A 13,082-nucleotide genomic window follows, 5' to 3' on the forward strand; every position below is an offset into this window, starting at 1 on the left:
TTAGCCATCTGTATGTCTTCTTTGGAGAAATGTCTATTTAGTTCTTTGGCCCATTTTTTGATTGGGTCATTTATTTTTCTGGAGTTGAGCTGTAGGAGTTGCTTGTATATTTTTGAGATTAGTTGTTTGTCGGTTGCTTCATTTGCTATTATTTTCTCCCATTCTGAGGGCTGTCTTTTCACCTTGCTTATAGTTTCCTTTGATGTGCAGAAGCTTTTAAGTTTAATTAGGTCCCATTTGTTTATTTTTGCTTTTATTTCCAATATTCTGGGAGGTGGGTCATAGAATATCCTGCTGTGATGTATGTCGGAGAGTGTTTTGCCTATGTTCTCCTCTAGGAGTTTTATAGTTTCTGGTCTTACATTTAGATCTTTAATCCATTTTGAGTTTATTTTTGTGTATGGTGTTAGAAAGTGGTCCAGTTTCATTCTTTTACAAGTGGTTGACCAGATTTCCCAGCACCACTTGTTAAAGAGATTGTCTTTAATCCATTGTATATTCTTGCCTCCTTTTCACAGAGCTAGAACAAATAATTTCACAATTTGTATGGAAATACAAAAAACCTCGAATAGCCAAAGCGATCTTGAGAAAGAAGAATGGAACTGGAGGAATCAACCTACCTGACTTCAGGCTCTACTACAAAGCCACAGTTATCAAGACAGTATGGTACTGGCACAAAGACAGAAATATTGATCAATGGAATAAAATAGAAAGCCTAGAGATAAATCCACGCACATATGAATTTTCCTACTTCTAACCCAAAACCACACCAACATAATCATTCCCCTGCATCTAGCACTTAATTGTAGCAGGAATTTCAGAGACTGTGGTGAGTAGAGAATGTCTCAGGGGTCAAAGAAGTAAAGAGCACATATCTGCCTTGGGTGGAAGATGTGTGAGTTCTCCAGGCATTTATCTTAGACTCTGAGGAGGTAAGCAAAGTGTCTTCAGCACAAACCATTCACTGCAGAATGAAGCTGCTTCTGTTAAAACATGAAGGCTTTGAGGTACAATATAAAAAGATACTTCTCTTCACTATCCTCTCTCCAAAGTCATTTTATATTAACCACTTTTGGGAAAATAGTTAATTTACATTCTAATGAAATGAATACACACAACCAGCCAAATCTCTGTCTTAAAACACAGTAGTCATGTATACCTGTGATGGATTCATTTTGATATTTGGCAAAACTAATACAATTATGTAAAGTTTAAAAATAAAATTAAAAAAAAAATACACAGTAGTTGGAAAATATCCTGGATTTCAAGGCAGATGCCATGTGTTGAGGTCCCAGCTCTGCCATTTTCTAAAATTTACCTGTAAGTCATGGTCTCTTTAAAACTGAAATAATACTCTGTGATCTGCTCTCTGGGTGTTCTCATATCCATAGCTCTCAGTGGACATAGTATTATCATTACTTAACCCCTGTTACATGTCTACATATTCTTTTAAGTTAAGAAATCATCTTCATTAAACACTTAGAAAGTGAACTGGTTAGAGATGACCCTTAAGTGTCTGTTTTTTGGTACTCTGGAAACGTGGGGGCTCTCCACTTTAATCTTCTATGGACAGATACCAGGTTTACCTCGATTAACAGAAACACAGTTGTGGTAAGAGATGGGTGAAAGGGAGAGATTTCTTCAGTATATGGATTTAATTCCATTTGCAATTAGGTGAGGTGGAGATACAGAAAAGTCATGAATAACTGTAAAACCTTCAAAGATAAATTTTTGTATAATAGTTCAGCTGGCTGAAAGACATAAACTTCTACAACAATAAGAAGAAGTGAACACAGACAATCCTCTATTGATGAAGGCCAAAGATTTCATACATTAAGTGAAGGATGAGTGTAGTCCAGCAATCACAATAGTTAATTTACAAAACTAAAAAAGCAGAAAGAATTTGAGACAAGATATAGCATAAAATTAAATTCTTATATTTTTCCTTAAAGGGATATTTAGTTTCCTATGATTTTTAAAGCAGCATTTGTTAATTTATGTTAATGTTATTTTTAAGACACATTTCCTCTTGGTTTATTGATTTAATTTAATCCCTGTACTTTCCTCATCCTCCTCCAAGGTAAGCAATCTAATTCTTGTTATGTACATTGTTCTGTTCATAGGATTCCTTAAAGTTACATATTATTGTTTTATGGACATATATTTTCATTTTATATAAATTTTATCTGTAAATTTTATCATTTCTGTTGTGTAATTTTCTCACTGAGTACTACATTCATTATATAAACATCACCGTATGCAGTTATCGTTATCTAGTCTGTAGCAGCCAAGTAATACATGGCATCTCCTTGATGGTGTAACCTTCACATTTTGGCCTTCATTCTTCCAATAATGGACACTGGGTTTGATGATTCCCTTCTTACCTATCATGAAGAAGCTGTGGTGAACTTCTTAGTACATGTAATTACCCTGGATGAGAATGTCTTCAGTATTCATTTCTAGGAGCAAGATTACCAGGTTTTTTGCTTTGTGTTGACTAAAATGGTAGTAAACTGCTTTCCAGAATTCTGCCATAGTTCACTGTGAGAGCTCCAAAGCCTCACATCTCCACCAATGCCAGCACACTCCTCAGACTACGGAGATTTTCAGTGATTAAAGAAATAATTCTATGGAGTATCTATGATACACCCCTGGCTCTGTTCTATATACGAGAGGTATAGGGGAGACACAGTACTGATAGAACAGAAGGACCTGATCTAATTTGGGTATTAATAGTCAGTGAAAATTCTCCAGGAAGAGGAAGTGATATTTGATCTGAGCTCTAAAAGGTAAGCTGGAGGACAATGTGAAAGCCAGTGAAGGGTCAGTGAGAAGACAAGCTAAGTATGCCAATCAGAAGGGAGGGTGTGTGCCAAGAAGGCCTGATATGGACATGAATATATAGCTTTTGTGAGAAAATTGGATAGTGTATTGTGCTTTCACTACATACCCACCAGAAAGGCTAAAATAATAAGGACCCATTATACAAGTGCAGGTGAGGATATAAGACAAATGTAACTGTCTTTCATTGCTGGTGGGAAAGAAAAATGGCACAAAGTAAAACCTGTACAAAACTTTCATAAATACTTAGGTTTCTCAAAGAATTAAAAACAATTACCATCTGATCCAGGAATTCCACTTGTGGGTATATAGTAAAAATTATTCAAATCAGATCTTGAAGAGATAGACTATATACTTAACATTCATTGAAGAATTATTCACACTAGCCAGAGGTGGAAGCAACCTAAATGCCCATTGTCACATGAATAGATAAAGGAAATGTGGTATGTACCTACAATGAGGTATTACTTAGCCATAAAAAAAGGTAGAAATTTTGTCATATGCTACAACAGGGATAATAAACCTTGACAACTTTATGCTAAGTAAAGTAAGCCAGTCACAAAAAGGCAAATACTGCATGATTCACATATATGATATATCTAAAGTCATCAAATTCTTAGAATGGTGCTTACCAGGAGCTAGGCTAAGGGGAAAAAGAAAGTTGTTTAATAGGTATAGAGTTTTAGTTTTGCAAGATAAAAGTTCTAGAGATATGGGCATACAGTTAATACTACTGTACTGTGTACTTAAAATGGTCCATATAGTAAATGTTATGTGTTTTTTCCATATTAACAACTTCACAGCAGCTTTATTCACAACAGACCCTAATTGGCAGAAGATCTGAAGAGAGATTTTTTCCACAGAAGATACATATTTAATAGATGACCAGCAGGTACATGAAAAGATGTTCAACATTACTAATTATCAGGGAGATGCAAATCAAAACCAGATATTTAATCTATTTCAAAGGTGGCAAGATCCTACAATGGAGGAAAGACAATCTCTTCAATAAGTGATGCTGGGAAAACTAGACAGGTACATGTAAAAGAATGAAATTAAAGTACTCCATAACACCATATACAAAATAAACACAAAATGGATTAAAGACCTAAATGTAAGACAAGGTACTTCTTTGGGATCGACATGTATACACTGCTATATTTAAAATAGATAACCAATAAGAACCTACTGTATAGCATAGGGAACTCTGATCAGCAGTCTGTAATAACCTAAATGAGAAAAGAACTTGACAAAGAATAGATACATGTATACTCTGCTGTGCACCTGAAATTAACACAACCTTGTGAGTCAGCCATAGTTCAATATAAAATAAAAACTTTAAAAACTAGATGGCTTGCTCAAACTATTGTTTCTATCTTGGATGCCTCTGTTCTTACTTACTAGGTGAAATCCTCCATTTTTCTACCCCAGCTCAGTTGTCCTGCCTCTGTGGTTTGTTCCCAGTTCTTGGCCTATGTTAAGTCTTCTTTGATCCTATAGCTCAGTCTATCAAATGACTTATCATTTACTGTAGTTGGTTGTGTACGTTTGATCCTGTGGTAGAAAGAATGATAGCCCCCCACCAAGATGTCCTAGTCCCTGGAAATTGTGGATATGTTTCCTTGCATAGCAACACTGACTTAGTAAATATGGTAAGATTAAGGACCTTGAGACAGAGAGATGATCCTGGTGGGACCATGCTAGGACCTTACAAGCAGAGAGACCTCCCTGTTTTTGAGCCAGCTTTTTTCCTCCTTCAGTCAGAGAGAGAGAGAGGATGAAGACTGCACAAAGGTCGGAGATGTGAAATTGCTGGCTTTGAAGACAGAGGAAAGAGGTCACGAACCAGGGAATGCGGGAGCCTCTAGGAAGTGAGAAAGGCAAGGAAACAGTCTCTTCCCTTAGCGCCTCTAGCATGGAACAAGACTTGGCCAACCTCTATACTTTAACCCAGAAACTTGTCACTCTTCTGACCTTTTTGTCATTTTGAGCCACTAGGTCTGTAGTAATATTTTCTTTAGGATAGTAAGAGAAAATGAATACAATCTCCGAATATGTGAAAATTTTGAAGACTCCATGGAAACTCTGTGACCCTCACTCTCAACACTGTCTGGCATGTAGAAAATAATCAGAAAATGTTTAAATGGACCAGATGTTCTCCCTGCTTCTACTGCTGCAGCAGCTGCCAAGTTGCCCCAGTCATGTCCGACTCTGTGCAACCCCACAGACGACAGCCCACCAGCCTCCCCCGTCCCTGGGATTCTCCAGGCAAGAACACTGGAGTGGGTTGCCATTTCCTTCTGTAGTGCGTGAAACTGAAGTCGCTCAGTCGTGTCCGACTCTTCACAACCCCGTGGACTGCAGCCCACCAGGCTCCTCCGTCCATGGGATTTTCCAGGCAAGAGCACTGGAGTGGGGTGCCATTGCCTCGTCCTGCAGATCACAGAATAATCCTGGCATCTGTCAGCGTCATTCCCATATCCCCCTTCACCTCACCCAAGACAATCCCTTTCTCCATTCAGACACTTTGCTTTCCCTTCCTGTCTCTATTATGTTTCCTCAGTTAATCCATCTCTATGGTATGAGTACTATGGATTCTGGTCAGCCAGCGTATCTGAAAAATGGATACTGTCAATGGTACTGTGGAAGAAAAATGTAAAACACACATTTTGAAAACTTATAGAAAGATAAAAACATTGATTCCCTCAGAAAATAGTAAATAGAGACAATAAGACAAAGAAAGCTCACACAGTACTACGAATTGCCATTACCATTTTAACAATGTTTCATCATCTGTCTTGAACTCTTTCAGTACAAAGTACTTATTACCTACAATGTATTAGGCATTGTAACAGTTCTCGTCAGCCAATCACAAGATTAGTTAATTGAATCAATTTATTGCTTAGTGATTATCAATCTCTTATTTTTAATGACTACACTACTGATTTAACCTATGAACATATTAAATATTAAACATACAGATGCCCAGGTACAATCTATTTCTAATATTGTAGGTCACTAGATGATGAACAATATATTAAGGAAGGGAAAACAACAATGCAAACTGAAGCAGCAGGAAAATGACAGAAAAATAATAAAAGCCAACCTTAATACTGAGTATTTACCATGTTGTCAAGTTCTTAAGATGAATTATCTCATTTCATCCTCAAAACCCTATGAAATTTCCCCTTCATTTTAAAAACAAGGAAAGTAAAGCCCAGAGAGATAATAACTGTTGATCAGGCACATGTTGCTTAATTTGGAGATGGGATTTGAACCTAGGGAAGATCCGATGGAGGAGGGCATGGCGACCAACTCCAGTATTCTTGCCTCAAGAACCACATGGACAGAGGAGCCTGGCAAGCTAGAGTCCATGGGGTTGCAAAGTCAGACACAGCTAAAGTCACTGAGCACATACAAAGCTGATTCCAGAGTCACACTCTACTCTTCCTCTGTAGTGGTAAGAAGATAACAGTGAAGAAGTATATTGTTTCTTTTTTTCAAATTAAACACTTATTTGTAAACAAACTCAAACACACTGGATTTATTCCCTAAGAGTTCACACACATCCCAAGAACACACTTCAGGCACTGAACACAGAGAAAAATGATGGGCCCAGGAGGAGGACAGGAAGGTAAGAAGGGGCATACTGTCCTTTCCCTTACTAGGAGCTTCCTAATCTCAGCCCACTTTTCAACTAATGAATTGTTGACACTGGATGAAAATTAAGAATAAAATGAATACTGGAATGTTTGCCTGGCTAGATAAATCAAGTGCTCAAAATAATGGTATCATAGAGAAAAATCAGAAACTTGAATAACTGCTGCAACATTTAGCTTCCAGAAACCCATAAGAGACAATCCCCAAACATGGAAAACCAAGTTGTATTTCTATTAGACATAAATGTGTATTTAATAGGTCTCTATTTCTATATAAATCTCCAGATACAGGAAAATGGGGTTATCAAGTCCTTGCCACTACTGATAAGCTACTGAAAGCCAAAGCAGATGCTTAGAAGTTTCCAGCTTATTATACTTTCATATACGTAAATGAGATAGGTTATTCAAAAAACAGAATGACAAGATTCAAAATGACACATTTTCCCATGCTTATGTATAATATAATGACTTGAGATCATCTCTTTCATGAGAAAAATTGACAGAAGTTGAAGATGAAATGATGAAGTTCCAGTGTGACTGAAAGGGCTTCCCTGGTAGCTCAGCTGTGTGACTGACACTATAATCAATAAACTGACATTTGAAAACCTAACTTTGTTTTGATTAAAAAACAGTCAGAAAATCCAGAGTGTAAATATGCTCCCAATAACTTAGGGGTTGATCATTCTGAACTCTTGGTTGCCAGAGAGAAATTGTCCTTGATTTTCAGCAGGGCCTGAACTGGTATCCAAGAATAAACCTCAGCACTGCACTGGCCTTTCCAAAGTAGAAGCATCTGAGACACACCTGACCAATGCAAACTATCATCTTTTAAAGGTGCAGTCTCCTGACACATGAAAAAAGCTAAGACCACTGCCTTCTCTCCCCAACGACACGCTCTACATGCCCAGTCCTGGTTCACGTTCTTTGAACATAGACCTTGGTCCCACTTAGCTTTGTCTTCTCCTTTTGTCCTGTTGTTTTTTTGCTGACCCACCACCAGTCATTTCCTTCCTGCTCAAGTCCTTTGCCACCTGAAAATTATGTTTTGAAAACTATACTTCAGTCAACCATCCCCCAAATGAATCCCCATCCTTTTTCTAATAATTTGTTATTCATGATCCATCAGTGAGTTATAAAAATGAAAAGACTTTGCACTGTGCTGTCATCTCGCCCACCTCCCCCTGCCGCCCCCCCCAAAAAAAATGAACAAAAAATACTTACAATGGTTCCTAGCCAGGAGCATTTTATCCTTTATTCACTAGTGGTAAATGAGTCAGATATGAGTTGGCCAGGAAAAGAGCTGCTTTACCCAAAATCTTAGTGCAAAGTGAGTCATCTCACTCCAAACACCAATATATTCTCCAAAATAACTGGCAAGAATTTCCTATAAAAAGAATCTTGCCTTCACCCTTTTCCATCCATTTAGCTCTCTGATTTTTCTAATTTTTCAATTTCCTGTGTACTTATAACATTGCATTCATAACAAAGGCCCAAGAACATTTCTACCTCTTTACCTCATTGTGAAAGCCATTTTTTTCTATATCGAGTAGGAGGACAATTCTGATAGCATTCCTGTGAAAAGAATAAATGCTCTGTGGCTTGCAAGGGTTTTCCCTGTCTGACTCTCTGTGATGAAATTCATGCCTGATTCAACAGAAATGCAAAAGCCAGTTCTAGAAGAATTTTTTCTTTTTCACTGCTGAAAAAGTGAGTTCAAAGCCACAGAAAATATTTCAAGCAAAACCATTTTCCTTCCCATAAGAAAAATTAATCAAAATAGATACGTTTAAAGCTGATAAAGAAACATGAATTCAAGCCACAAACTTCAACTTTGTTCCCCTGTACATCAAAACATTCACATTCCCCCATCCTTTCTCTGCCATCAGATGAAGCTTAAAAATCACTGTGAACTGAAGTCAGGGGTCAAGTCCCTGTAGCTTATCAGGAGTCAAGCACACTGTGTACCTAAGGATAAACAAGCATGCTTACAGAGCAATTCCTGCAAAGTGCCGAGATTTTTATATTACATGGGGCTCACAACAGGGCTTACTATTCTTAACTATTCTAAGCTCTGCAATTTAACGGAAGAAATTACTTACAATTCACTCCACTCAGGCTAGAATTTAGCTTTGCTTCTCTATATTAAATGAATTCTAAAGAATAGCTATGCTCCTTTTACATCCAACACTAACAGATGTTAGTTTCCTTAGTTTTACAGCCCTCAAATGACAGACAACTAACTGTATTTGGCCTTGGGAATAACTACAACACCTCTGAATTATGAACTTGGTTTGCTTCTTAGCTGGGAACAGCAGGAGGTTAGTTCATATTATCAGATGTAAAATAAGTCTTCCCTTATGCTTCAGATACCCATATGAAGATGCCTTTTTAAGTGGTTGTAGGAAGAAAAAACAATTGCACAAAAATCTATTATTCAATGTATCTCCTGCTCTTTATGGACAAAGCAAGATGTTAAATCCATTAAACTCTGAATACCCAGTAAAAGCAAGAAAGCTAAAACTGTTCGAATTTGTGCATTCTTGGGAAAACTGCCAACCTATGTACTAGTAGCAGGATCTGTGTAATTAACGGTGATGTTATTGACAGAGGGAGTTCAATTTCACCCTCAGAAGCAATTTAGAAGTGCAAGCTGGCAGAGCTTTAGTAAAGCCTCACCTAGTCATCTTTAAACTGAAGAAATGTGACTCTGAATTCCTCCACAGAGAGCACCGTTACTTTTCGTACATGTGTGGGGGTTTTGGTCTTCATACACGTGAAAGAAATCCTGAATGTAGCATGGTCTGTTGAACACCAAGATGTACACACATTTCTTAAAAGGAAGCAATCTTGCTGCTGCTGCTGCTAAGTTGCTTCAGTCGTGTCCAACTCTGTGGGACCCCATAGACGGCAGCCCACTAGGCTTCCCCATCCCTGGGATTCTCCAGGCAAGAACACTGGAGTGGGTTGCCATTTCCTTCTCCAATGCATGAAAGTGAAAAGTGAAAGTGAAGTTGCTCAGTCGTGTCCGACTCTAGCGACCCCATGGACTGAGGTCATCATTTTTTTCCCTGAAAACTATTCATATGAAGGCTTATTAAAATCAACACCTTCTTATCATAAAGTAAAATAACATCAGACCCAAGTCCACACATTCCTTTACACACATTCCTATCTCCTTGGGAGGTAACTTTTCTCTTCATCCAGTAGTTGTATGTCATGGACAGTCATAGAAGGTTATGCAACTGACAAGCCATACCTCCAGCTTCTGCTCCCCTTTTCCCCCTTTGTTAGTAATTTCAGAATGATGAGAGAAAGAAAAATAGTATCTTGAAAAACAGAGATAACTAAGGAAAGAAGTCCACAAGAAGCTTTTTCCATAATGATCTGCACAAAATTATCTACCAAGGAGTGACTTTTCTCACCTTCTCATCCCTCTATCTCTCTGTGAACTGCAGCCACATGCTCCAGCTCTGTGCTTCTCATGGAGAATGAAACACGTCAATTCCTAAGAGCTGACAGCATGCGCTGTGGCCTCTATGGCTTCTGAGAAGACAGGTGGTGGAGGAGTCAGGGGAAGAGGCTGGAGAGAGGTTCATGAGTGCTCATGATGAGCCTGGATGTAACCAAAATCAGTGATCCCCCCTCTCCATGTTGGAGTCCTACCTGTTGTCTTCTTGAGCAAAGGGCTGTTCCACGTCCACTGTCAGGGAGGCCAGGGCAGAAACAGTCTCTGTCTCCTCTTGCAGCTGGGCCCCAGCCAGAGCACAGCCCCTTGGCATCGCCACCATCCTTACCGACTTCCAGTATTTGCCTAAAAAAAAAAGAAAAAACATGCGTCATACTGTATAGGAATTTTCGTTCAAACAGTATTAATCAGAATACATGTATAGGTTCAACTCAGAGTAGTTGTTAAGTTAAAATTCAGAGTGTTATAAAAAAAAAAAGTTCACAAAGTTATACGCAGTTGTAATTTGATTTCTTAACTTTATGATTAAGTCTTTTTCTCAGCCTAGAATGCCAAGTTGTGAAGGGTTCATATTCCCAAGCCTGAGTCTCTCCCTTGCTCAGAAGTTAATATAGTGAGAAATAATCCATGGTCTAATGAACTCACCCTCAGACTGACAGCTGTCTCTGCATCTAAGTAAGCAAACTCTGGGGACTGTGCCCTCTGGGTAAGCCTCACGAGACTGGGAGGTAGAACTCTTACAGAGAAACTGAATGAAGTAGTAATGTGAAAAACTGCTACTTGAGCCATTAACTTTTTTTTTTTAATGAGGTTGGAATATTAAATGAAAAGAAAAGCCCAGAAATGCCAGCAGGAATTGAATGGCAACTTTGCCAGAACAATCAGGTTTGTTAGTCCTGGATGTTCTTTCTTTCTCAACCCCAGGGTGTGTATTAGAACAATAACTGATTTAAAACTTTAATATATGCATTGGCTGATGTTGGCGCCCTTCCATAAGTTATACGGATGTTTCTTTTTTTAAGGAAAGCAGGGGAAGGAAAATGAGAGGAAAATAGGAGGCAATTTCATGAGAACATGCCAGTGGGATATATATGAAAGAATAGAGTCAACAGTCTTTTTGCAGCCCCTATGCTATTTTTTCTTCCTTTGTGAAGTGTTCCATAGCCCCAAAACAAAGCAGGAGAATCTCCCTAGGTGCTGACATGACTCGCCTCCCCAGGTAAGAAAAATCTCAGCAGCCTGACCAATTAAGTGGGAAGTTGGCATGGTAAGTAGCTTATTTCCCAAAACTAAATAAACAGAAGTCATGCTAGAGTAGAAAACACAAGTGGGTGACTACTGGATTGGGGGGTAAGATAACTGGGTTCTTGCCCCAGTTCTGCCTCTAACCATCCTAACAGACTGGCAAGGCCCTTTGGCACTTCATTTCTGCTTCTCAAAAACAGTGGGATAACCTCAGATTCTTTCCAGCTATACCTAACTTTTCATGGTTGGCCTTTCCTTACCTTACTGCTTCACAAAGGACTGGATGTCACATCATGCGAGTGGGGGAGGCCCAGTCTCCCCATCTACCCCTCGTGTCATCAGAACCTTCTGACAGAGTTATCTACTACTACAACTTTATTGTTGGGATCACCTTGTCTGACCAAAGCCAGAAGGTTTTTAATTTGGACCAAATGATAGAAATTCTAAATGAACGCATGCACGAAGTAACATTTTTTGAAAGCCAAGATTGTGCCAGATGTTGAAGGACACAAAGATGCTTCCCTAACAGCAAGGAATTCATGGTCTAGTTGAGAAAGCCCTTTGAGTTAATGAGTCATGACAATTCTATGTGGGAAAGGCCTGACTGATCCTGAGATTCCTCTCAGTAATAAGAAGAATGTATACTTTTGAGGCCAGGAAGATGAGCAAAAACTTGCCAGAAAAAATAACACTTGACCAAGTATTTGAAAGACCATCAGAAGTTAGTCAAGGTCAAACAGAGGAAGATGGTGGTGGTGAGGTATTCCTAGAAGAGCAAATAGCATACAGAAATGTGCAGAGATCCAAGTCTCTCTTTTTTACCAGGGTAACAAGCCCCACTGCCAGGCACAAGTGGAATGTGGGCAGGATGGAACCCAATGAGAGAGACTGCTGTGGTAGGCAAGGGCTAATTAAACACACAGTCTCACAGAACATGTCAGTGACTTTGGCCTTCAACTTGTGGGTGATGAGGGGCCATGTTAAACAGAAGAGGCAGAGCATCAGGTTTAAATTTCTCAAAAACCCTTCTGGAGAGATTATGGACAACTGATCAGCAGATGATGAGAGTGGTGGCAGGAAAACCAATTTCGCATCTTGGCAAAAATACAGGCAGGAAATATGATGTCTAAAATAAAAATAAGGGATGGAACAAAAATAAAGAGATGGACTAAAGAGAGGCTTAGGAGGTGAGCAATGGAAATGTATCTTGTCTTTAATAGCTTCCTACCTCTCTCAACTTTGAAAGATTATCCTCAATTGACAGTTCCAATCCTAGAACCTAATTTCTCAACATCACAATGTCATTATCATGTTACCCAAGTTGGAAATGTCAAATTCCATCTGTAAGTGCTTTCACAAAACATTATTATTAGTCATTATTGTAGCACATGACATTCACAAAAAGCAGGTGATTCTGGAAATCATCACTTACTTTTTCTCTGGAGTGACAAATGTGAGACCTCTCACAAATAAACAACAGGTGATTTTAGAGGTTATATTATAGATAATAGGAAACTAGTGTTATTGAGCTCGCAGTATGTGCCAAGGACTGTGCTAGGTACTGTCACATGTATAATTTAATCTTCATGACAATTAAATATACAACGTTAGATAATTTTTTCTCTAAGAACACAAGGCTAACAAGCAGAGGAGTGGAAATCCTCACCCAGGACTGCCTGAGTCCAGAATGTTTCTTCCTCTGTGAGCTCCTGTCCTCCTATATTTGGTCCTGCTGTATCATCTCCCTTCAGTTCAGTTCATTTCAGTCGCTCAGTCATGTCTGACACTTTGCAACCCCATGAATCACAGCACGCCAGGCCTCTCTGTCCATCACCAACTCCTGGAGTTCACCCAAACTCATGTGCATCGAG

At 38.8% G+C, this 13,082-nt stretch overlaps 1 protein-coding gene across 7 annotated transcripts in view; it reads right to left on the reverse strand.

Moving 5' to 3' along the window:
* HDAC9 (histone deacetylase 9) overlaps positions 1–13,082 on the reverse strand; it is a 1,025,726-nt gene that overhangs the window by 11,301 nt on the left and 1,001,343 nt on the right. For all 7 annotated transcript variants that reach the window (XM_010835593.1, XM_010835596.1, XM_010835590.1 and 4 more), the window contains one exon: positions 10,164–10,311. In XM_010835593.1, the coding sequence (XP_010833895.1) occupies positions 10,164–10,311 (148 nt within the window). The remainder of the gene's footprint in view (positions 1–10,163; positions 10,312–13,082) is intronic.

Source organism: Bison bison, unplaced genomic scaffold (assembly GCF_000754665.1).
Source record: "Bison bison bison isolate TAMUID 2011002044 unplaced genomic scaffold, Bison_UMD1.0 scf7180017864044, whole genome shotgun sequence".
Taxonomy (NCBI): domain Eukaryota; kingdom Metazoa; phylum Chordata; class Mammalia; order Artiodactyla; family Bovidae; genus Bison; species Bison bison.